Raw genomic sequence first — 24,617 nt, 5'->3', positions numbered from 1 at the left:
CAACTGGACTTAAAGAGTTTCTCTGAAGCTCAAATACCTCTGCAGTTTCAGTGGAAAGATACCTGTGCACTATGACTTTGGACAAGAGTCTGCAGGACTGGGAATCCTACTCAGCAACAGAAGGTCCCTCCTTACAGAGTTTAGTCACAGTCATCTCCCTGAGACTTGCTGCCTTCCCCTTCCCTAGAAGGGGCTCCTACTTACATTAAGAAAGGGGTGCACATCTCTGCAACAAAAGGACGGCTAAGCAGAATCTCCATCCTTTATTGGATTCAGGGGGAAACATAGGACAAAGGCTGAGGAAAAGGCTGAGGTACTTAATGCCTTCTTTGCCTCAGTGTGTAATAGTAAGACCAGTTGTTCTCCAGGTACCCAGCCCCCTGAGCTGGAAGACAGGGATGGGGAGCAGAATGAAGCCCCCATAATCCAAGGGGAGATGGTTAGTGATCTGCTACACCCCTTAGACACACACAAGTCTATGGGGCCAAATGGGATCCACCCAAGGTTACTGAGGGAGCTGGTGGAAGTGCTCACCAAGCCGCTTTCAATCCTTTATCGGCAGTCCTGGCTAAGCAGGGAGGTCCCAGTTGACTGGAGGTTAGCAAATGTGACGCCCATCTACAAGAAGGGCTGGAAGGAGGACCCAGGGAACTACAGGCCTGTCAGTCTGACCTCGGTGCCGGGAAAGGTTATGGAGCAGATCATCTTGAGTGCTGTCACATGGCACGTACAGGACAACCAGGGGATCAGGCCCAGTCAGCATGGGTTTATGAAAGGCAGGTCCTGCTTGAGTAACTTGGTCTCCTTCTATGACAAGGTGACCCGCTTAGTGTATGAGGGAAAGGCTGTGGATGTTGTCTATCTAGACTTCAGTAAAGCCTTTGACATGGTTTCCCACAGCATTCTCCTGGAGGAACTGGCTGCTCATGGCTTGGATGGGTGTACTCTTTGCTGGGTAAAAAACTGGCTGGATGGCCGGGCCCAAAGAGTGGTGGTGAATGGAGTTAAATCCAGTTGGCGGCCGGTCACAAGTGGTGTTCCCCAGGGCTCAGTACTGGGGCTGGTTCTGTTTAATATCTTTATCAATGATCTGGATGAAGGGATCGAGTGCACCCTCTGTAAGTTTGCAGATTACACCAAGTTGGGCGGGAATGTTGATCTGCTGGAGGGTAGGAAGGCTCTACAGAGGGATCTGGACAGGCTGGATCGATGGGCCGAGGTCAATTGTATGAAGTTCAACAAGGCCAAGTGCAAGGTCCTGCACTTGGGTCACAACAACCCCATGCAACGCTGCAGGCTTGGTGAAGAGTGGCTGGAAAGCTGCCCAGTGGAAAAGGACCTGGGGGAACTGGTTGACAGCCAGCTGAATATGAGCCAGCAGTGTGCCCAGGTGGCCAAGAAGGCCAATGGCATCCTGGCTTGTATTGAAATAGTGTGGCCAGCAGGACTAGGGAAGTGATCGTGCTCCTGAACTCGGCACTGGTGAGGCCGCACCTCCAATACTGTGTTCAGTTTTGGGCCCCTCACTACGAGAGAGACATTGAGGTGCTGGAGCGTGTCCAGAGAAGGGCAACAAAGCTGGTGAAAGGTCTAGAGCACAAGTCCTGTGAGGAGCAACTGAGGGAACTGGGGTTGTTTAGCCTGGAGAAAAGGAGGCTGACGGGAGACCTTATTGCTCTCTACACCTACCTGAAAGGAGGTTGTAGCGAGGTGGGGGTCGGTCTCTTCTCCCAGGTAACGAGTGATAGGACAAGAGGAAATGGCCTCAAGTTGTGCCAGGGGAAGTTTAGATGGGATATTAGGAAAAATGTCTTCACCAAAAGGGTTGTCAATCATTGGAACAGGCTGCCCAGGGAAGTGGTTGAGTCACCATCCCTGGAGGTATTTAAAAGATGTGTAGATGTGGTGCTTAGAGACATGGTTTATTGGCAGACTTGGCAGTGTTAGGTTAACAGTTGGCCTTGATGATCTTAAAGTTCTTTTCCAACCTAAATGATTCTATGATTCTATGATTCTTAACTGCAGTCCTTCAGTGATTTCATTTGTAATTTTATACAGATGACCAGGCATGTTGTAATGAATATTTTCATTCACCTCTTAAATTCTCGGGACTTACAAACTTTGTGAGTAGTAGCCTCAATTGTAAATTCAGTAGGGAATACCATAGGGAACTCATATTTCTATATGAATCTAGATTCTGCAATTTTATGTCGCCATTGCAGCGTCTATGCATATGGCAAAAATGTACATATGTACTACGATGCTTTTAATCAAGGTGTATACGAAGCCAGACAAGTGCTGGAACACTTTAATATAAATATTTCCCCCATGAATCATTAATCCACACATCGCAATTCCCGGCACTGGGGGATACTTGCATTCCAAGCCTTACTGCGGAGTAGGAACCTTCTAAATCATTTAAAACGAAGTGAACGAGGAACTTCGGGGAGAGGAAAATGAGTTAAAAGGTAGCAAAGCCGGAAGAAAGAGGACACTGAAAAGCACAACACCGGCGCATGTAACGTTGCCTGTCCCCCCACCCGCCCCGCCGCCCACCCGGCCCTGCCTCCCCGCGCACCTGGCCGCGCCCCCGCCGCGGAGGTCGGGCTCGGGGGCGGAGGGTTGGATCTCAGGCATCGCTCATGCCTCTTTTTTTCCCCCCCTTCTTTCCACCTTCTGCTCTATAATTGCCCGCCTCCTTTCGTTACCCTTTCGCCTTATCAGATGCGGCGCAGCGAGGGGAAGAGCGGCGAGAGGGGAGGGAAGCGGCTCTCCCGCAGCCGCCTCGACACCCACAGCCCCGCGTGAAAACGAGTGGCCGCATCCCCACCGGCTGCTCCCCCGCTGATGCCCGCACAGGTCGGTGTGAGCTCCGCTTCGTCTCCCTCGAGGGCTGGGGGAGGCGGGTGGGGGGCTGGCTCCGGGGCGTTAAAGCCCGCGGGGGTCAGGGGCAGGAGCGCTTTCCAGCCCCCTGCCCGGACACCCCGCGGCGGCCGGAGCGGAGCCCCGGAGGGAGAGTTGGGTGAGGGAGGAGGAGATGGAGCGGTGGAAAGCGGCGAGCCTCGGGCGGGGAGGGGGACCCTCTTAGAAAACCCTGCAAAAGCCTTACGTTAAGAAATAATCGTAATTAAAAAGTAACCAGCCACACGTTAAAACGGAGGGTCTCTGCTGCCCGCGTCCCCCCGCGGCGCGTCGGGGCAGATCGCTTGGCCCCGGCTCCTCACGCCCGGCGCCTGGAGGGTGTTACTGTAGCGGGTGGCTGCCCGGGCAGGCAAGCCCGCCCTCGCCGCGGCGGGCTGCTGCCGGTGGCGGGTCTCCGCTCCCTGCCGGCGGGGGCGTTCCCGGCGGGCAGCCCCTGGGTCTCACAGGGCCCGTCCTTCGCCTCAGCTCGGCGGAGGCAATGAACTCCCCCGCTGTCCCTTTCTTAGCTTGGGGAGGGAACTCGTTTTCAAGAGGGAGGCTCGTGGGTGCTGCTGGCGGGGAGTGCCCCGAAGAGGCGTCGGGGGGCTGGGGGGTCAGGCGCCGCGCCGTGTTTGTGAGCCGCGGTCCCTCAGGCCAGGCTGGAGCCGTGTTGCGGGGGCTGTGGAGAGGCGAACCAAACGCGCCCGCCGGGTCGTGGCACAGCCGGCGGGTCTGCGAGAGCCGGGCCGGCGTCTCTGCTTCGCCGCCGGCCCCCTCTGCCGCCTTCCCGCCCTTCCCGTGTGGGGGCGGCGGCCATGGCGGCTGGCCCGGCCGCTCCCTCGAGGCCGTGGCGGTGCCGGGGCAGGTCGCGCTCTTCCTTTCGCCCAGCGGGACGTCGACCCGAGAAACGTGTGCCTGTTCCCAGGCAGCGGGTGGGCGCAGGGTCACGGCGCTCCATAACGAGCCACCGAGACAGGAGAAATAACCCAGGGCTCCTGTTCAGGAGGGCAGCCCTAACCTGCCTGCCGTGGGGAAGGAAGCCAGGGCTGTGCCGAGGCGGCTCTGCCTCCTCGCCTGGGCTGAGTGCGGCAGGGCAGGCAGTGCGCAGGCAGGGCGGTAAAGCACGGAGATGTATGTCGCGTTTCTCCCGGGCTGTGAGGTCCCAAAGGCAGGTTGTTCTCTCGGGAGAAGGTGCCCTGTTGCCAGGCCCGTGCAGGCGTCCCGGGCAGCCAGGCGGCCGGGAGCCCACCCGGGAGAGGAGCTGTGAGCACACGGGGGAGCGGGGCTGACCTCATGGGCAGGGCTCTCGGCCTGGGAGGGTTTGGTCTCTGCTGCCAGGACTATTCTGTCAGATAACTGTTTTGCCAAATAGTTAATAAAAGGTGAAATATATAAAAAGCAGGAGGAATAGGATATTTCTTTTTATTCCCAGATGATGTCAGCCACAAGGTGGCTGCAGACTGGTGGTTGCCTTTCCTAGTTAAGTGAACCTTGAAGTGCTGGTCATTGCAGAGATGAACTTGTGCCTAGTTTATCCAGCGCCAGTTGTATGTATCCCAATAAATCTTACTTCTCTGCACAATGGCTTTTCTCTAAAAGCAGCAGTAGAGAGTGTTTCTACACAGGACCTATCAGTTAGTATTTATAGCCCTCATTTGGGAGGAGGGTTTATATCAAATCTAGCACATGGGGAATTGAGCCACCACTGTGAGTGGATATTTCAATATCTGGGTTATTGCATGCAAAGAAATCCACACATTGTCAGTGGTGACTGCATGGAAGAATGAGTTGTATGCTGTTCTTTGAAGAGTCTATGTTTACTTGCTCCAGGTTGTATTCCTGAGTGAGGGGAGAAGCTTCGATACCTAATGTGAGATACGCAAGGGATGTATTTCAGACTGTTTAAGATTTAACTCTCTTCATTCCTCCTATTGCCCGTCACTAGGCAACTGTCTGGTGACTGTGCTGACTCGTCTGGATCCAGTCCTTGGGTGTCTGACCCTTTGTGTTCATGTAGTAGGAAGCCTGGGCACTTCGCTCGCATTTCTAAATTCCATCTGGAGGATGTGTGCTAAGAACTGGGCATAGCAATACCTAAGTTTCTGGTGCACATCTTTGTTATTGGATCTAGCTATTTGCCTCTGTCTTGAGAGATTTATACTGTAAGAGATGGATTCAAAATATATGTTTAAGTAGTGTGAAATTTGTTGATAATTTGTCTAAAACTTAGGTAACCTCATGTGGGGATGGAATTCACAATGATTAAGACCCCTATATATTTCTAGGTGGCCTATCAAGCATTCATGGCTGGGATTTGCAACAGTAGACCTACCAAGTCCTGGGATAACTATGGCAGATTGTGAACACTTGAAGAAAGAAGGAGATGTAGGTCTTATCCTCTTATTTGTTTGGTTGAGGTACTTCAGTCTGCCTTTTATATTAGTTAGTGGTTGAACCACTTGCTTTGTGCCTTCCTCAGAAGACAATGAAAACATGGAAGGCAAATTCAATGATGGTATGTTGGGAATGTTAGAGAAAATGACACAGCAGGTAAATGGGAGGGACCTGCAACACAGAAATACATAAATCAAGATTTACCAAAGTAAACCTTCAAATGCTGACTCTTTGTTGACAGCAAGAAATCTACTATTAATTACATTAATTTAATTCTCCCATAAAATACTAACAGGGGAGGGCAGAAAAAATTCTTCTTCCTGGCCCAGAAAATCAACCAAAACTAGTGCAGTAAAGTTGAGTGATAGATAAACATTTATAAGCACAATGTTATGAACATGTTGATGTGTCTTGAGAGGTGCTTCTATATATGTTGAATAACTGTACTGGAAAGTGTTAAAGGCCAAGTTCAGATAATGAAATTTGTACTGTTCTTAACCTAGCTTCTGTGGACAGATAAGTTACCCCTTCTGAAGCTTGTTCTTTGGCACCAGAATTGCTTCCTGTAACCCAACTAGTTCATCTAGGACTACCTTGAGTGTAGCATTGCACTCTAAAGTGTTGATGTTCCTAACTGATTAAGTTATAGTAAATGTTTTTGACCATGGTATTACCTACAAATAGAATTAGTGCTTAGTCAGCTGATACCCCGCATGCCATCTGAGCTGTGTCTGCTTTAGTCACTGTAAGTGCCAGGTAGTACAACAGAGAGCACAGAGTAAGTTGAATAAGGTAGAAAAAAATAAAAAAATAAAGTACGTTGTAGAGGACAGTGAGAAGAGGACTTGTGTTTCCTCAGAACAAAGTTCTGCCTTTTTTGACAACTGATGTGCAAAATTGCTCAGTTGGACTGATTGACGATTATTTCACTGGGGTTATTGAGTACACACGTTTGCTAGTTTATGGTAGGCTTGTGGGGCAGTTCTCATCTCTTTTTATTACAGAATCCTGAAATACATAAGTTAACATCCCATTCTGGATGCTTTCTGGATATAAAGTAGCTAATAGTTTTAGTCCTACTTTGTTATAGAGAGCTTCAGAGTTCTCTACCACAGGTGTCTTGATAAAGTGCTTGGAACACTGGATTGTATAGAGATACCCATTTTACCTTGTTATGCATAGCAAACTCTACTTCCAATACTCACGTATGCTTAGCAAAGAGTATCAGTTTTCTCATTATATGAGCCGAATTTTCAGAACTGTTGAGTGGCCTACATAGGGTTCTTTGTCCCTTTCAGGATGAAATCTTGGCTCCACTGATGTCTATGGCAAATTCATAATTTTTTTTAATGGAATCCAGATTTTGCCCACACTTTTCATTAAAGTAGATGCCTTATCTTTTCAGGTTTAATAAGTCTTTTTGTTCTATGTGTTTTCAGACCTGCTGATACTATGTGTATTGAGGGAAAGAAGATGCTTTGTCTATATGAGATACAGAGCCGTTTCTTCTTGGCTTTTTTAGCTGTCACAGCTTTCTTCATCAGTGATGCCCAGGGCCAAGGTAAGTCATAAATAAGAAGATGGAGCTTTTCACTCTGACGTGCAGAAATAGACTTTCTTATTCTGAACGCAAGAGTTACTTCCCTCTTAGTAGGATGTGGATCCAGTACTGCTGAAACAAAGCGGAGTTTTGCTGCTGATCTCAGGGGGGGAGTAAAATTATGTGTTCATGTGTGCTCTTGGAACCTAGTATCTCAAATAGCATAAATCTTTTTGCAAATTCAGGTGTCTCAGAATGAGTTATATGGAACTTTTTTTTTTTAAACTCTTATTTACATGAAAGTACTGATCAGAAATTGCTGTGGCTGTCCTCTACATAATCAAGTAAGCTTGAGGGACCAGCTATGATACTAAGCTTGTATAGAATACATATTTTTTTTCTTTGTTGGAACAGTAGCTATTGTAACACTTACATCATACAGTATTGCACAGGACTGTTAAATGTCACAGACTACTTCTGCAGCTTTTTAAAAAAATCTCCTTTGTAGGTATTAAAAGATACTGCTGACATTGTTAGGCTTAAATACTTGGATCGTATTGACAGTGGTTTGACTTCTAGAGAAAATTTATCCTATTGCTTGGGGAAAAAGGGAGGAAGAATGCCAATGAGTTTTTATGATTTCTAAAGAAAGACGTTTCTCTTGTCTTTATGTAATCCCTTTGATATGAGACTGCATAGGCATAACTGGGAGCAGAATTTGATCGTGGGTCTCTTCTAAAGTGTCTTGTATAATGCATTATTCATGAGCACGTTCAAAGAGTAGTGGCAACCTGAGGCTTTCCAAGTTCTGATAAATGCAAGTAGCAGTGCTGTCCAGTCTGCGTGGCACTCAAGTGCTGGGGAAGCATACCATCTTGGATGTTTGGGAATCTGCGAGTGTTTTACAAGCCTCTCCCAGAATTTAGGAACACACGTAAGCAGTAATATTTAATGTGGGTGATGTGAGGTGAATGAAGAAATACTTGTTCCCAATGTTCAACACATCAATTCTGGTCAGAAATGAGGTCCAGAATGTTTGTGACTTAATGAGCCAATAAAGCAAAGCATATGGTTACTCCTCTCTCTGTGTATTTCAGTCCCAATACATATGGTTAAGATTTGCAAAACAGAATTGGGGATTGAGATCCATCTCCAGAAAGTTTTGCAAAATTCCTTGAGCTTGGAAAACTGTACTCTTCCCCCCATTCCTTTTTTTTCTTTTATTTTTTTTGTTTTTAAACATTGATTTAATCGGTCATATGTAAGGGAGAAAACTCAAACTATTAATACAATGAAATGAAGGTCAGAGAGAGTTTTTTCCACAATCATCACACCAGCAGAAGCTAGAGCTGGTGTACTTGATGAATAAAGAACAATACTTCCCTTGTTCTTACACTCTTTCAGCAAGCATCAGCTGCTGAATGCTGTCAGCAGTGTGATACTAAGCTAAGTGAACTATTGCCTTGGCCCAAAATGACTGTTATGTTATTGAATGAGGTGATATGAAGTCTCTATTCCATGTTCACAGAATAAAAATATCTCTTGCTACACTTAAAGTAATAAGATGTTTCTCAAATCCTTTCTTTTCTCAAGGTTGTCACCCCTTGCAGTAAACTCTTCGTGCAGCTGGCTAACTATTTACAATTTAATACAGCACTAACAGTATGTTTGTCTGTTTTAAGTATTTCTTAAAACACTCTGCCAAGGTGTAGGAAGAGCTGGTATTAGTTCCAGCTTGTGTTTCCTTCCTTTGGCAAAGGTACTCAGGTAAAGGTATGTAATGTGACTTCTTGGAAAGGAGAATATGTTTGGGAGACTGAAGTCAACATGCCTGAAGCTACAACTTATTCCTTCAACTGAGGAGTTATCTGTGTTGAGCTACATGGTTTTATCTCATTTATTGCCTGAATGCCTTATAAACCACATAGTACCATTCAGTTTTTACTCAACTACAATTATTCTTTCATCACTGCTGTTTCTTCCTCATTCAGCATAATGTCACTTAAACAACAACAACAACAAAAATACAGCTTTTGTCTACTTATGTTCTTATATAGTACACAAAAGTAGTGCTGGGCAAGAAAAATACTTTAGAATTTTCCATGTATTCATAAAATAACTTGCTTTAAGAATTTTCCTTCTGTATTTAAAGATGGAAATTTTTCTTTGTGTAGCAATAATTTCCATGTGTTACTAATGTAATTGCTAAGTAATTGCAGTGCATATTAACTTGTTCGGTTCTTATGACAAAAGTAAATTGGAAGCCACAAGGTTTAGTTAGTATCCAATCTTAGACTATTGGATGTCTGAGAGAGCTGCACATATGCAATTTATAGTATTTTTCCTTTCCATTAAGATGCTGAATAGTTCAAAACACTCTTTCCCTAGTTGTCCACAAGAGTCATGTATTTGAAGTGGTAATTTATCTGGTGGCATAAACCAAAGCCTTGAACTTGTCTGTAGTTTTCTTTTGGGTGACTGCTGTAATGTTGCTGACGGCCATTCACTTTTGCATTCCTGTAAAACCACTTAACAAGCTCTAGCTACTGATTTTTATCAGTTAACTGACTCAGCTTGGATTAATTTTTTTCCCTTTCTGCAAGAAGTGAGATTTTGTTCCACAGACAATAAAGGTCCAAAGAAATAAAGATATCCTGTTCAGGTTGGTGAATGTGTAGTAATTCCCATCAATATTTTGTTGTCTGTTCAAGTGTTAGATTTTTAACTTCCTTAGCTGTATGTACTTTTCTATGCCAGAATGTTAGTCTTTGCACAACTAAGACACAGTTGAGTATCTGTCTGGTGAATAATTCTTTTCTTCCTTATGGTTAATTGCTGTGTGGGAATGTCTGTTCCCCTGCACTGCCACCTTTGATACAAAACGTACCCAGTGAAAATTGACTAGTTATGTAAAGACTATTCTGGCACAACGTTTCTAGTCTTTCACATTGTAACTCTGTAGTAAACAGAAAAACTTTTGGTGATTGTGTCCTTCTTTGCTTGTAAGATCTGTGATTGTTTTTTAGGGGCTCCCACAATTTACCTGGTTTGGTGATGGCTAATGGCAATTAGGCCAGAACTATGCTTCTTTGTTAGAAGGTGCTTTCATAAACTGTTAAGTTGAAAGTAGAATGGAATGGAATGATAGGGGAAGGAAGAAGATGGCAGAGAAAATGAACTCTGAAATACTAAGACATGATTTTTTTGTCAATCCTTGGTGTTACTTTGTTGCTCTCTGCTCTGCCTCTTAATCCCCATACAAATTTACCACTTAATCCTGGTAAAAAGTGCAGCATTTTTACACTTGCATACTGTCATTGTTCAAAAGTTTATTCGCTATTCCTTAGACGAAATAAATAATAAAAGGAATTGCATATTTTGCAAACTTCTAGGTATGATTTGTCACTCTTGGTGCATTCAATCCCAATTCATTGTGATTTATGTATAGCTCAAAGACAGAATGAATCTTGAGAGTGAGTTAAAAGCTGTAATCCATAACTACAGTCTGCTTGGCTCTCAAAACTTTTTGCCATAGTTTGTCATTTTATTACAATTATAGCATGCTGAATGTTCTTGCAGAAACCTGCCCAGCAAAACATTTTGCAATACGAGGGCCAAATTTTCAAAGAACTGATTTTGTATTTGCAGTGATTCCTACACACACCCTTGCTTGCAGCCTCTCTTTCTCTAAACTATGGGGAGGTGACAGGCAGTCTGAACATGAGGTCTGACAGGATTGTGTCCAGCAACTGGGGAAATGCACTGTTTGGGTGTAAGCCCAGTGCTGTGAATCAGAACAGTATTGAGTGTGTGGAACTGGTGTGCTACCTGCTGTTTCTGTCCCCTTGCCTCTCTTCTTGAGCTTGTTCTCTGAAGTCTTTGAGAATGTGGAGGTGTTACTAAGCTGTTCTTGGTGCTTATGTACTCTCTTCTCTGTGTTCTGGTGTTAAGTCCCTCGAGGCAGAGAATGTGGAAACTGCCTTTGGTCTGACAAAACTGTCCCTTATGGATTGAGATGCTGGATGCAAGGGAATACATCTCTTGTATTAAACCTCCAGATTTTTACTTCTAAGACCCAAAATGTTTTTAATGGTAGATGTCATGAAAAAAACACCACCCCAAATCCCAAAAAACTACAGCCTGCCTCTTTCCTTCTTCTTTCTTCCCCCAAGCTGCTGGAAAAAGAAGCACATAGGAAAAAGTAATCAGTTCAGGGCAGGTCTTTGGCTGCTGCTAGTGCCAGAGCTGCATTGACTGTAGCAGGTCAGATGGAGAGGCCAGAGACTGTTGGCTAGCACATTCTGCCTGTTGACTCAGATGCTCCGTATGCTGTAATCCTTAAATCTCAGAAATATCATGATAACTGTTGGTTTATTATATCTAGCGGACCAAAAAACCATGGGCATGAGCCTAGTCAATTAAGAGCTGTCTTGAGCCCTGGGGAAAAGAAATTGCCACTTCTTCCCTTCAGATAATTTCTTAGACTTACGAACAGAAACCTTAAGGGTGGTAGTGGCAGAGACACTGAGGGTTTGCAAAATGAAGGAGAAAGTTCAGGGGGCTGTGGAGGTAGTGGGAAGAGGAGGGAGGGTAAGGTTGATGGCAGATTTTGTTAAGCTTTTCTAGCCCTTTCTGTTGGTCAGCCTTTGGGTAGCTTCCCTGGCTGCCTTTCCCTCTAGATTAGTTAGTTCTGTGAGCCAGACCCTATTCAAATGTATGAAGATTTCCCCTTATTGACAGCCTTGGATACCCCAGGCTGCACAACTAGCAGCTCTGCTTCAGTTGTTTGCTGTGAAAGAGGCATGTGGCTCCTTGAAGCAGAACAGAAATGCTATGTAGAGTGTTGTCCAGCATCAGTGGAGCTTTCCTGAGCAGAAGGATGCAAAGCTGTGAAAAACTAATTTACGTGCATAGACACAAAGTTGCTGATACTGCTGTAACAACGTAGGGTGGATTTTCCATTTGTTCCTCTGTGTGTTGCTTCACTGAAGTATCACCTCTTTCTCAATCATTTCATGCTTTTATTCATTTCACCTGCTGCTTCTATTTGAAACCTAGGTGATGGCACAGTATAAATAGAAGCCAGATTTGCTTACCATCCAGATTGCCCCCGTCTAAATCTTGACTAGCCTGTGCATGCCTGCTAGTCTTGATGAGACCGAAGCAGTGCTTGCAGCTGGGCAAGTCTGTGTGCTGCTTAGGCCAGGTTTGCAAATTGGGCAGCTGATGTTCCCTCTGCCTTATGCATGTCTATTTTTCCTCTTGGTTATTGTGTGTTCACAAGGCTTTGAAAATTTGGCCCTGAGTGAAATGCCCATGGTAATGTGAGGCAAAGGAGGCTAGGTAATGCATATTGTCAGTGTAAGCAAGGAGAGCAATTTTAATTCCCATATATTAACAAAGAGCATTTTTATTACCAGCTTTGCCTGCTAAACTAGAGTCTTAACATCTAACACTGTTTGTCTTTCTGTCCTCTGCTGTTAGGTTGCTAGTTTGTTTTTATAAAGAGTTAAATAAAAGATATGTCTGAGGGAAGTAGTGCACCTGGGGATGTCATTTTACAAACTAATAAACTGATGTATGTGACATTTTGAATAACTTGCATCCTTTATCATTAAAATCTTGTGTTGTCTTCCTATATGTGTTTATTTTTATGTTTGTTTAAAATTGGCGGTTGGTTTTTATTTGAATTTAAACTGTTATTTTCTTTCCCCACTTGCAGTGTCCCCACCAACAAGACTAAGATATAATGTAGTCAGTCCTGACAGTGTACAGATCTCTTGGAAAGCCCCCAAAGGGCAATTCACTGGATATAAGCTTCTTGTCACTCCAAGTTCAGGTAAAACAAAAGCCTGTATGTTCTCTTTTAAGGTGAAAGGACTGTCTTCCTAAGGCTGAACAGCTTTTCACAGGCTAGTGTCATCCTTCAGGACTAAGGAACTGTGAGGAAGCTGTGGATAATGGAGTAGTGGCTGGTCAACAGAAGGAAGAAACTGATCTCACCAGAGGGTGGTCATAGGCATAGAATACGGGAATCAAATGCTTAAGGTAGAAGTGGGTGGATGCTAGTTATGCTTCATATGTAGTCCTTGGGACTTATCACTGATCATCTGTCTTTACCTTTCTTCCAGTGAAGTGTAAGGAAGTCTAGAAAGTGTTCAAGGGGGAGCACAGGAACCCTATTTCAGTCAAAGCTTTGAGGTGGATCTTCCTGGGACTTCTCCCATACTGAGCTCCCCAGAAAACACCAAAAAGATTTTAGACCAAACTTAACAAACAAGCAAGCAAACAAAACTTTTAAAACTTTTTTGAATGAGAAATTGAAATGTAAAGAGAGGCAACAAAGTGGCTATAACAGGCTACCTGTGTAGAGGTACTACTTCTGTACATATTTAAATTTAGATATAGATGCACTTTTAACATACAGCTAAAATACATATTTGTACATATTTGTATACAATCTTTATATATATGTATATGTATACATAGAAATGTTTAATATTTGTGTTTATACATGAAAATGTCCTTGCTTGAAGGAAGTGGGCAAAGAGGGCATTCAGAAATGACATGGGTACAATGCGGTCAGAACTGGCAGCCAATCCCAGAGCAGTGTGAAAGCCTGTGGGTATAATGTTACCAAACTTGACGGCTTTTTGTCAAATGTTTCTTTTTTCCTTAATAGTTTTGCTGGACACCATGGCTATTTCATGAGGCCCAGATACAAAGGCTGATTGACTGATCTTAGAGTGTTTCTATCTAAGAAACTGGTCCGTTTCTTTGGTCAGACTGCCTGACTTCTTGCTTTTCTGGGATGCCCTCTGGCCTGGCTGTATGGATAGTCCCAAAAGTGGGAATACTTGGGTCATTGTAGAGCTTGAGGTAGTTTTAAGTCATTACATTTACTGTGCTATAAGAAAAGCAAACAACGTTATGTATTTGTGGTTTTTTTTGTCTTTTCTCTTACAGGTGGAAAAACCAATCAATTAATTCTTCAAAACACTGCAACCAAAGCAATTATTCAAGGTCTTATTCCAGATCAAAACTATGCCCTTCAGATCATTGCATTCAGTGAAGACAAGGAGAGTAAGCCAGCACAAGGCCAGTTCAGAAGTATGTGTCTTTTTATGTCTGACATGCAGAATTTATTAGATATTTAATGTAACTTACGAAATTGTAACAAAGTCTGACACAAAGGGGGACAATAGCAAAACAGTTTCTTCTGAGGTGGAAGGCTAATCAGAGCCACAGATTTTAACTGGTACATATACAGCTGGAGGCCTGAATTGATCCAGTCGCTCTTGCACAGGAGATTCTTCCTTTGGGCTATCTTTGTTCCCATTGGTTTGGAATCCCTTTCTTCTGCATTCCGTTATGAAATTAGCGAGTATCTCATGGAAAAGAATATTCGGTGAGCAGAAACAAGAAGGGAAGTGCTATATTCTGATACTTTAAACATTTCCTTCCCTTTGTCCAACTTTTTATTAAAATATTCTTATAGCTGTGCCAACTGGCAACTAGTTGCTAGTTCAATGATACTTTGAAAGGCTAAATTCTTATTAGTCTTTATCTGTCAAATATGTTTACAAATTGTGCTTAAGACTTTTTTATCTGATCTACACATACTCTTAATGTCTATATGATAGTGATATATATGTTTTAGCTGATTTGTCTTGATCTGCATCTTAAACAGTTCTGTTAAATATGATCAGTGGAGATTTGGTCGATAAAGACAAAAATGTGATGGTCTGGGACTACAGTTGAAAGACTACTGAATTCCCTTGACACTGAATATTTCTGTCATTGCTAAACCACCTTTCTCTTAGAACTAGCACAAGATAAAATATGCTGACTGCTTGATGTGGCGTGTGTCAAAGTCCTTCTAGCTTTTCATCACTGCAGCTGTGTTTACTACTTTAAGTTCTATCCTGGTTAGGAAACCCACAAAACCACAGATTACTTTAGCATTAAAGAGCAGCCCACAGAAAGCTACACCAACTTCTATAATATTAGGTGTGGCTGTTTTTTAAAATACCTCTATTCTTCAGGAAAAGTAGAGCTGGCAACTTGATTTAAGAATATGGGCGTTATGTTCTATTTAGTATACACTTCCTTTGCTGCAGGTGAAAACATGTAGCACTTAATGAGGCTACAGTTTCATTTGACAATATGATGCCTTGCATGAGTAAAACCAGATACAGCATGTATACAAATCCTTCTTTTTTGCTATCTTGCTATTCTATGCTTTTTTCCCCTTCTCTGACGAGTGGGGGGGAAATTTCATCTAATTCTTGAGATGAAAAATAGTCAAACATATACAAAGCTTTGAGAATATCCTCTGGTTTAGTGCCTTGGAAGTATGTTTTTGATGCTGCTGAGGTGTAACTGATGTACAAAGAATTCTCAAGCCTGCAATAAAATTTCATTGTTAAAAGAGTATTCCTCTTTATATAGCCAGGTATAATTTCTTATTCTAGTGCTGCTTGTAAGTTATTGTACACAGTATGTAATTAACATACTGGGGAATTTTTTCCTTTTAAAATGCAGCTGTAAAAACATGCACTAGATAAGTTTTTTGTCTGTGTAAATATGTGAGTAAAACTGGTGTCTTCTTGTCTGTTCTTCCTATGTGGTTAGAATTGTGACAGTTAGAAATGGCTTTCTCAAATCCAGAAATCTCTGTCAGGATGTGACCAACTTGTCTCCTGTGCGTGTTTTCAGACTTCTGTACTGTTTCTCTGGAGACTTGCCACTCAACAGCACTACCATTAGAGGAGGGCTTCAAGCAGCTCCTTAGCTTGCTCTTAGTATTTTGTCAAAGGAACACTCTTAGAAGGCTAAGCAATGCCATCCTTTTTGACTAGTATTATTCTGGTAATTTCAGCTCTTTTATTTTAGTTGGAGACTTGTTTAGGTAAGGATTAAACCCAGACTTCTGAGTAAGATCTGGTGTCATCGTAGCTTTATCTGTAACCCAGCTAATAACCAAGATCTACCTTGGTAAAAGCTGACTCCTCAGCAAGCTTGTGGACTTGAATTTGCTTCTGAATCAGTTTCATAACCGTTTGCTAAAGGTAGAGGTGATGTACTAACACATGCTGTTAGTAAGGAGAGGAGTCAAAACTTCAGTTATTTTTTCACCAGTTTTCCTGCTTCTATACCTGGAGTGTGAGGGCTGTAGGTTCTGCAGAAGGTTATCATACTGAGAAGGTCACACTCAGATGTTTGTCAGTGGCTTGTCTTCCTAAGACCCTAGGATAGTCTGCTGATTATATTTTGGATTTGAACTTAGAGCACTCTTGCTGTTTCAGACATTCCATATACTATTGGGTAAATTAGCAAAATCCATTTGACTTTGGTTCCACTTCTGTAAAACAGAATACTTGTATTGCCTATTTTATATTGTATGTTTCAAGAGACAGATAACCTTCTTTCACCCTCTCACAGTGTTTTTTGAACAATGTAGCACAGGGAGACTCTTATCCTGGGTAAGACTCAGTGCCTGCTTGGATGAATGTTGGTCATAATCCAGCTCTACATAAACTAAAGATTTTAATTGGAGTGGAATTTTATTTTCTATGAAAGATATTCTCTGTTTCATTCTTTTAAGCTGTTAAGTTGTAGACAGCTGGAGCATTGACACCAATTAGTGTTCTAAGGAAATTCTGAAAGGATTTTTTTTTCCTTATTACGTGACTTTAGCAATGATTTTGCCAGAATCTTTCAGACTACGAGTAGGTGATACTGGCTGCTAATATAATATTAGGAATTGCTAATCAAGCTGGGTTCTGCTTGGCTGTTATGAGAGATTTGGGACATAATAAGGGAGGTATCCCACTCACTTGTGGGACAGGAAACTGTTGAAGTCTGAACTTTGGAGCAGCTTTGCTCTCATGGGAGTATTTGGTGCCCTGAACACAGATTTGGGCATGGGATCTAAGCTGATTCTTTAAAGCGGGTAATGTAACAGCTGGCTTATGTGCTTTGTGTTGAATGACTTGGAGTGGAACTCTGCAATGCTGGACTTGCCCCAGCTAACTTTGCCAATTTTCTGGACTATATTTCCAGTGCTGGGTCTTGTCAGTGTGGGCTTAGGTGCTTATGTCACTGTATTTGGACTCTCCTGTGTGAGGAGAGTCACTTTTGAGAACTTTAATGACGCTAGGATGGGGAAAGATTCATAAAAAGAATAAACCCAAAGGGAGGGAGGGAAAACTCAGTAACAGTCACTTGTTACCTAAGCATATCGCAAGATGTTGCGTGTAACTTCATCTGGAAGAAGAAAATTACATGCTTCTGACTGCACTGTTTCCAGTTTGATTGATTATTTTTTCCCCCTTATTTTTCAGTTAAAGATATAGAGAGAAGAAAAGAAACAAGTAAATCCAAGGTGAAGGATCCAGAAAAAACAAATGCGAGTAAACCAGCTCCAGAAGGTCAGATCATAACACATATGACTTGTGTGATATTCTGAAAATATTAATCTTTTTCATTTAGCTTGGCCATTGTATAGATTTTCTTTAAGTCAGTACTTTAAATCTGGTTCCCAGGGTTAAGTTAAACAGCAGGGAAAAATCAGTATTTTCAGGAATATTGGAGAGTTGCTACAACAGAGGTATTGCTTTTAGTTCTGTGTTTTGCTTTACCACTTTATACAGTAAGCACTAAATACCACCATGAATAACATAAAAGCAGTCTTTGAACCTGCATTAAAAAATCATGTTGCCTGTACTTCCCCACTGGGTGCACTTTGAGTAGTGAAAGAATCATGTGCGTGTGTGTATACATAATAATAATTTCATATCGTCTTGGCTGCAAGACAGACTTGTGGTATTAATTCCCACCTAAGGTCAAATTGGTATTATTGTGTAATTAGGCACATAATAACTTGATAACTCTGTCCTAATGAAGGACATATGTATGAAAACATTTGAAATATTTTGAGGGGAAAAAAAGGAGTTCATTTTGTCCAGTTGCAAGGAGCCAATCTTCTGGTGAAATGTGATATTGCTTGTCATGAGAAGCTTGCCTAGTATGGACAGTAAAATCTATTTCAAGCTTAATATATAACTCTATTTCCTGTTATTCTAAAATTCAAATAACATCTTCTTTATGAAGTAACCCCAACAATAATTATTCCCTTCGGTGGTTATTTATGATGTACAGAACAAGCACAGACGAGAATAGCTTGATATGACCTTAAATAGTCTCTCCCTGAATAAACTGGACAGTTTCAAGGATCCCATTTCTCCCGTCCCTTTTAGCTCTATCTCCTACTAATGCAAGTATCAAAGACCTCACCCCAAACTCCTTGAAGCCCATGCAAATTTTTCTCACTTCAGTAGGTTTTTCTTCTTACCATACATACTTGTGTCATGTTGCATTTATTAACACTGTACAAGTTTGTTTCCATACAGCATTTCTCAAGCCAAAGCACCCTTGAATTCATCACATGGGGTGCATTGTGGAAGATGATAGCTAGTATTTGCAACACTTAAAGAAGCAAGTTATACCTGCTAGTGCATGATGGGGTAGTGGATAGGTGATCTTTCTTTCATGTCTAGAGGAAGACTGAGTTGGAACAAATGAGAAAACTAAAGGAGGAAAATGTGATTTTTTTTCTTAATGAAGGATAAGTGATAAAAGTCGAAGGAGGGAAAACTGGGCCTGTAATAGGAAAATGTTGATTAAATGCAGACAGAGGAAAGTGTCTGCCAGACTGTGGGAGAGGATTTATGCTTTTTCATGGAGTAGGGGCAAAAATACAGTTGGCAAGAGGAGTCTGGATCTGCAGTCTCTCCCTTTTTAGGATTCTTGTTTACTTGCGAAGTCTTTAGCTCAATCGCTTTCCTCCTCCCCACACAACTTTCTACTCATCTGAACTTCTTCAGTTGTATCGGGGCAGTTTGTATCAGAGCAAAATACTCTCCCAGCTAGCACTTGTGAAAAGCTATTGCCCTATACTTACTGTAGCAGGTTTTGCTAGAACACTGGGTTATGTATTTGAAAGAAAGGCAAAACTTACAAACTTCTCAATCAGCAAAACTGACCAAAAATAAAAAACATTATGCTAATTTTTATGAATTCTTGATTTTGTTTAGCCCTATTCCCAACCCAGCTATATTTTAATGTAAAGTAATAGACTTTTTTCCTACTGTCTAGCTGTTGCATATTTCTTCCCTTTGCGCAGTATAATGATTATTCAAAGTGATGGAGATTCCAACTGAATGACTTCAGTGGGAGTAGGGTGAGAGTCCAAGCAAAAACGTTATGCAGAAATAACAGCATCAGCAAAAAATGCATAGTTGGGATAGAAGTGAATTCAGAACTGATACACAAAGAGTAATGGTATCAAAACTTTCCTAGTTTAATAATAAAGACCGTTCCACCTCAAATTGAAATTGTGTCAAAAAAAAAAAAAGGAAGATTCTGTGAAAGAAATGGATTAAAGAAGTAAGAGCAAAATTTTATGGCAAAACCATGAAGAATAACTTGATCCTCTGCAGATGTTTGACAGGAAATGATTTGAGTATGACCAAATGAATTCAGGCCAGCAGTTAATTTGTTTCATAACAATTTAGTATATGGCTAAATTTGGTGGATTTAATAGCAACCCTGATACATTCTGTGGCTGTGTTATATCCTTGATCAAGTTGGTAAGACCTAAGGAGTTAACAGTACAAAAGAAATTATTAGGTAGTATAATATCTTATCTGAAAACAAGAGCAATCTTTGCCCACAAAACAAATTGAAAACAACCATTGTCCAGATTGGTATTGTCAGTGGTTGTGGCTTCTGCTCTTGTCTGGACTGAAAGAATAGCAAAAGCCTATTTCACCATTTCTGCAAGTATTAGAGTCAAGTTTTGACGTAAGGAGATGCCTTCTGTGAACATCTGCCCCACTTGTTACAGAAGGATGTTTATATAAGAAGAAACTAGAGTGTCTTTGCAAGGCTTAGAAAGGCAAAGGTCATCAGTCATTCTCCTGCATAAGGAAAATTGTCTGGCAAAATTCTGCAATGTAAATATTAGGACAGATTTGGCATTTGGTAGGCCAGAAAATCCGAAATCAATGTTTTGGGACAAAACTAATAAAGGACAGCAATACACTTGTCAGTGTGTGTGAAAAAGCATGTGGACTCTGTCAGTAATGCAAGGTTCAGTTTGTGCATTATGATAACTCATGTATCCTGCTGATTTTCCTGAAAGGCACAAAAGGCACATAATCATAGAAATCTGTTGTTTATAAATACTTAGCTAATATACTTTCTTCAGGGTCACATAATAAACCCCAGAAATTTCACTTTCAATTTCAGTGGGACAAAGATTTCACCATAACCCTTCTACTCATAGAAACCAGCTCTTCACTAAGAAATACAAGATGGATATCTATATTAATGATTGCAGATGGTTTCAAAGCTTCTCATTCTTATTTTCATCTGTGGTTTGGAGGACTGATTCTGCAGTGCTGTCCACTATTTGATTACCAACTGTCTGAGGCTCTAGGTAGTGCTGGGAGGTGTGGATGTCTTCTAAACTCCCAATCTACCTTTTTCTTTTGTCCTTAAATTAGATTGTATTTGGGTTTTGCTCTGTCTTTATGGAACTCTGTCAGTAGCTTGTGTGGCTTGCTAGTAGTTTTTCCAGCAGCTTCAGTAACCTAGATTAAAATTTTCCATCTATTGTGTCCTGCCCATTCAAGTAGTTTGAAGAGATTTACTCCTTTCTTTCCTGCTCTAAGTACTATGCTCTTATCTCAAACAAACCTCCAGTGTATATCCAGTAATGTCATTGTGCCAAATTAGTTCAGGTTTAATGTCTAGCACTCATCCATCAAATGTTCACTTTATATTTGATTTCCAGAAACCTTCTCTAGTTCTTCTGCCCAACCACTTTCAAGTCTTGAATCTCCTTTCTATATTTTTCAGAACCTGTCAGTTTTCAGCTTAGTGATTTATTGCTGCTGTGCACGCTCACATTAATAACGTCAGAAGCCTTTTCTCTTTCTCTCTGTTGAGATAAAGCTCACAGACTCAGCTTCTTTCAGCACACACTGATATTTGAGTACTTGTACCCTGGCACTTCTCCAACTCCCTCATGTACAAAGCTCCTTTCTGTACAGTGACAGGGGTTAATACATTCTGTGCCTTCTCAGATGTTTTACAGTTTCTCAGAGAGCTTCTACGAGTGATTCTCTAATCAAATCCCTTTGGGAAGGGGAGAATCACAGTGTTTTGACTATATCCTGTGGCAAATATGTGACTATATTCTTTCTCCGCAGAGTATTTCTCTGTGTGTCTGAGATGTTTTTAGCCACCTATTTCAATAAAAACAACAGAACACTTACTGAGGGCCAGTTTTGTTTTCTTGCTTGTGGACTTTATTTTGAGGCTTTTTAGTTGAGAGGTGTGGTGGCTTAGCCTAGGCTAGCAGCCAAACTCCCACCTAGCTGCTTGCTCACTCGTCTCCCCAGCAGGATGGGAGAGAAAAGAGGAAGAACAGGAATGAAAAAGCTCATGGGTTGAGATAAAGACAGGGAGACTGCTTACCAATTACCATGGTAGGCAAACAGAGTCAACTGGGGGAAAATTTACTTAATATATTGCCAATTAAAATAATTTTAAAAAATGCTAATGCGGGTAGTGGGAAACAAAAAAGACAAACATTAAAACAACAGCTTTCCTCCCTGCTTTCCCAGGCTCAACTTGACCTCCTCCCTCCTCCCAGACTCCTCTCCTCCTCCCTTGTTATCACTGCAGGTTACACTCAGTCCAAGTCCCTTCAGAGAGGAAGCATGCAGTGCAAAAGGGGTGTTGAGGGTTTATGATCAGGATGTAGTGGTTTCTCTCTGCCATTCTTTTCTTCTCATACCTTTCTTCTCCTCCAGTGTGTCCCCTCCACAGGCTACAGGGAATACCTGCTCCACCACGGAGCACCTCCTCCTCCGACCTTGGTGTTCCCTCTGCTGTTTCTCACTCTTTTTTTTTTTCCTCCTCCTCTCTCTGCCTGGCTTTTTCTGCCCTTTCTTAAATATGTTTTTCCAGAGGTGCCACCAGCTGTGCACAGGCACAGGGTGGCCCCTGCCCTCTTCTCAAAAAGGCCACCCCTGCAGCCTCCCTGCTGCCAAACCTGGGCGCAGACGCCCAATACAAGAGGCGCTCTATTAATGCTCTACTAGAGTAAAGTGTTTGCACAGTCTTAAACCTGTCCTGTTCAGAAATTCCCTTACGCAAATCTCAAATTGGGATGATTTAAGACAGCATAGAGCACGTACGGACCAGATTTTTCTTCTGAATCAAGTTTTCACAGGATAAGCCTTCTACAAACTGTAGACTATTAAAATGATGAGAAATAAGCTCCCATAAAAGATTATGTGATTTATGTATGATGCAATGTAACAGTTACTTTCTCATCATAAAGTGGATGTAATATAGTCATATAGTAAGTATGAGTTGTTAGGGAGGTCAGAGACCTTCACTGCACAGCACAGAACATTCTGGTTAGTTCAACCTTCCCAAATGAAAACTGCATTTCATCCCTGGAGTGAGTCCATTAGGGGCAGGTGTGGTTTTTTTACAGATTCCTATGAAAATCTAGTGACATGTGGCCTAGCTAAAAAGCCTGGGAGAACTGCAGCTTTTTAGATCCCTTAGATGCTTCTTTCTAATGCAGTCACCTTTACCACATGCCAGGAACCAAACTGGCAGAACATTACGCGAGCTGCCCGGGCTGGTGTGGGGCCAGCTGGATGACCTGAGAAAAGGGGTATTGCCCCTCAGTTCCCTGCCCAAACGGAGTATACAGGAAGAAACTCTAGGATAAATCAACTGACAATAAAAGCTAGATCTGAGTTTCTCATCATGGAAGACTGAGACAAGCAGGCAGAAGTTTAGGAAAGAAAATTTATAGCTGATCTGTTGGGTCATGGGTATAGAAAGGATAACTTGGGAATGGAAAAACTAGACACTGGGTGAGTGAAAAATAATGTAGAATTCATAGTGGGCCTCTCCTAGGCCCTTCCCATCTCTATCCAGAGATAGGAAAAAAAACTGCAGAAGCTCTTTTTAATGAGCTGTGTAATGCCATACGTTGTCTGCCACAAAGTATAATGGAAAGGGGCAGATGCCACGTTATATTATCTGTATGTAGGTAATATAACATGAACTAATGTTAAAGACATTGAATAGTGACTTCATGTGTCTTGATTGATATTCCTGCATTTGTATATTAATTTAAATATAAAAGTTTTTGAGGAAAATGTAAAAATGACCTGTAAGGATAAACAAATGTTTCCTTTGAAAGAATTTTAATATTATTAGTGACCGTTACTAGTGACCTTTAGTGAATTATTATTATTATTATTATTATTATTATTATGCATACATATATATATATACACACACACATATATATATACAAGTTATAAATATTGTGGAGAATGGCTGGTCACTTAGTCAGAGTTCCCTCTGACACATGCTGGTCCCGCTCTCCTCTTTGTTTTCTTCACTACTCAGTGCTGCACAGAGAAGACATTTTGGTTGTAATGTACTTAAATTTCAAGTTTTTAGCACTTTCAGGGTTCAGTATCATAAAGTCTCCTGTAAAGAGACCTGAAGCCATCTGTCATGTGAAACTTACCTGCTAAGTATTAATAGGACGAAGTATGCCCGCAGTTTCTTTCAGGTGAGCATGCTCTGCCAGTGCTCTGAATCATGCAGAAACAATGGCTCTTTGGTGCTGGATCTTTTGTAGTTTTTCTTGTGAACATAACTTTTAGCTTCCTGGTCTATGTCTAGAAAATAGGTGGAGTTCTCAGCTGCCTGCAAAAACTGTTTAGACATATCCAAAGTTATTCTGTTTTGCAGTGAGATAGTTTTTGATATTTTTTTTTGTCTTCCCAATGTATTTTACATTATTAGTCATATTATTATTTACATTATTTCTACAATCTTTAAAAATGAATTTTTCTGAATGATTTTTTTTTTAAATACTATTTTTTCTTCAAGTGCTATGCACACTCTCAGATAATGCAAAAGACATATCATTCCTCAAAATGACATGGTATACACATCTGAGGTTTCTATTATAACTTCTCTTGCAGTGAGGTCACATCAGTCTTCGGATAGTGATAGAAATGAGAGGTGCTTGAAAAATACACTGATTTGCTTTCTTCTTCCAATACTGCTACCACCTTTGATGCAAATAAGCTTTGACATTCACTCTGTAGCTGTTGAATGGCACTGTTTAAGCAGAGTAGAAAAAAATCTGCAGAGAGGTATATTAAGATACTATTCAGCAGAAGAGACTAATTATCTAATTTATTAACTTGTCTGTTTAGTTAATGTCAGATGCTTCAGTAAGTATTACTAGACAGTGTGAAATGAGTGCTATGAGGTATTTGACTAAGCCACAGGAATGAGTACCTTCTGAACTTCTGCTCCGTTGGCTGTGTTTCATAATTTTACTCACTTCATCCTGGCTAATGTAACTGCAAATGTTGATTTTAGTCATGACATTTTTCTCTTTTTTTATTACTTACTGCACTCCTAGGCTATGGAACTCATTAACTATGTCTTTATGCAACCTATAATTGACCTTACTAACAGTGTTTCCTTGAGCTTTCTGGAGAGCACTTTATCTCTTGTATTATGAGCAAGCAGAAGAAAGGGATCGTAACTATGTTGTGTGGGCATTTTTCCGCAGTGCCATTCTGTTCTTCCTAAACAGTCCTTATCTTCTCAGCCCTTGCACATTAATCTGCTTCTCCAATCTGAGGGTAAAAGC

The 24,617-nt window shown here is 41.7% G+C and overlaps 1 protein-coding gene across 8 annotated transcripts in view; it reads left to right on the top strand.

Annotated features, from left to right (window-relative positions):
* The first annotated feature begins 2,440 nt into the window (after positions 1-2,440).
* The window catches only part of COL14A1 (collagen type XIV alpha 1 chain), a 126,266-nt gene continuing 104,089 nt past the window's right edge, over positions 2,441-24,617 (top strand). For 2 of the 8 annotated variants that reach the window (XM_072851962.1, XM_072851964.1), the window contains exons 1-7: positions 2,464-2,518; positions 2,725-2,859; positions 5,187-5,286; positions 6,735-6,856; positions 12,558-12,674; positions 13,802-13,945; positions 17,182-17,268. In XM_072851962.1, coding sequence (XP_072708063.1) covers positions 6,748-6,856; positions 12,558-12,674; positions 13,802-13,945; positions 17,182-17,268 — 457 coding nt within the window. In that variant the 5' untranslated portion in view covers positions 2,464-2,518; positions 2,725-2,859; positions 5,187-5,286; positions 6,735-6,747. Of the gene's footprint in view, positions 2,519-2,724; positions 2,860-5,186; positions 5,287-6,734; positions 6,857-12,557; positions 12,675-13,801; positions 13,946-17,181; positions 17,269-24,617 lie in introns of all 8 variants that reach the window. The other 6 variants (XR_012040753.1, XM_072851966.1, XM_072851965.1 and 3 more) reach the window with 6 other exon arrangements.

The sequence above is a fragment of the Ciconia boyciana genome, chromosome 2, assembly GCF_034638445.1.
Source record: "Ciconia boyciana chromosome 2, ASM3463844v1, whole genome shotgun sequence".
Classification (NCBI taxonomy): domain Eukaryota; kingdom Metazoa; phylum Chordata; class Aves; order Ciconiiformes; family Ciconiidae; genus Ciconia; species Ciconia boyciana.
Note: the sequence above shows the minus strand (reverse complement) of the source record. Positions and strands in the feature narration are given on the sequence as shown.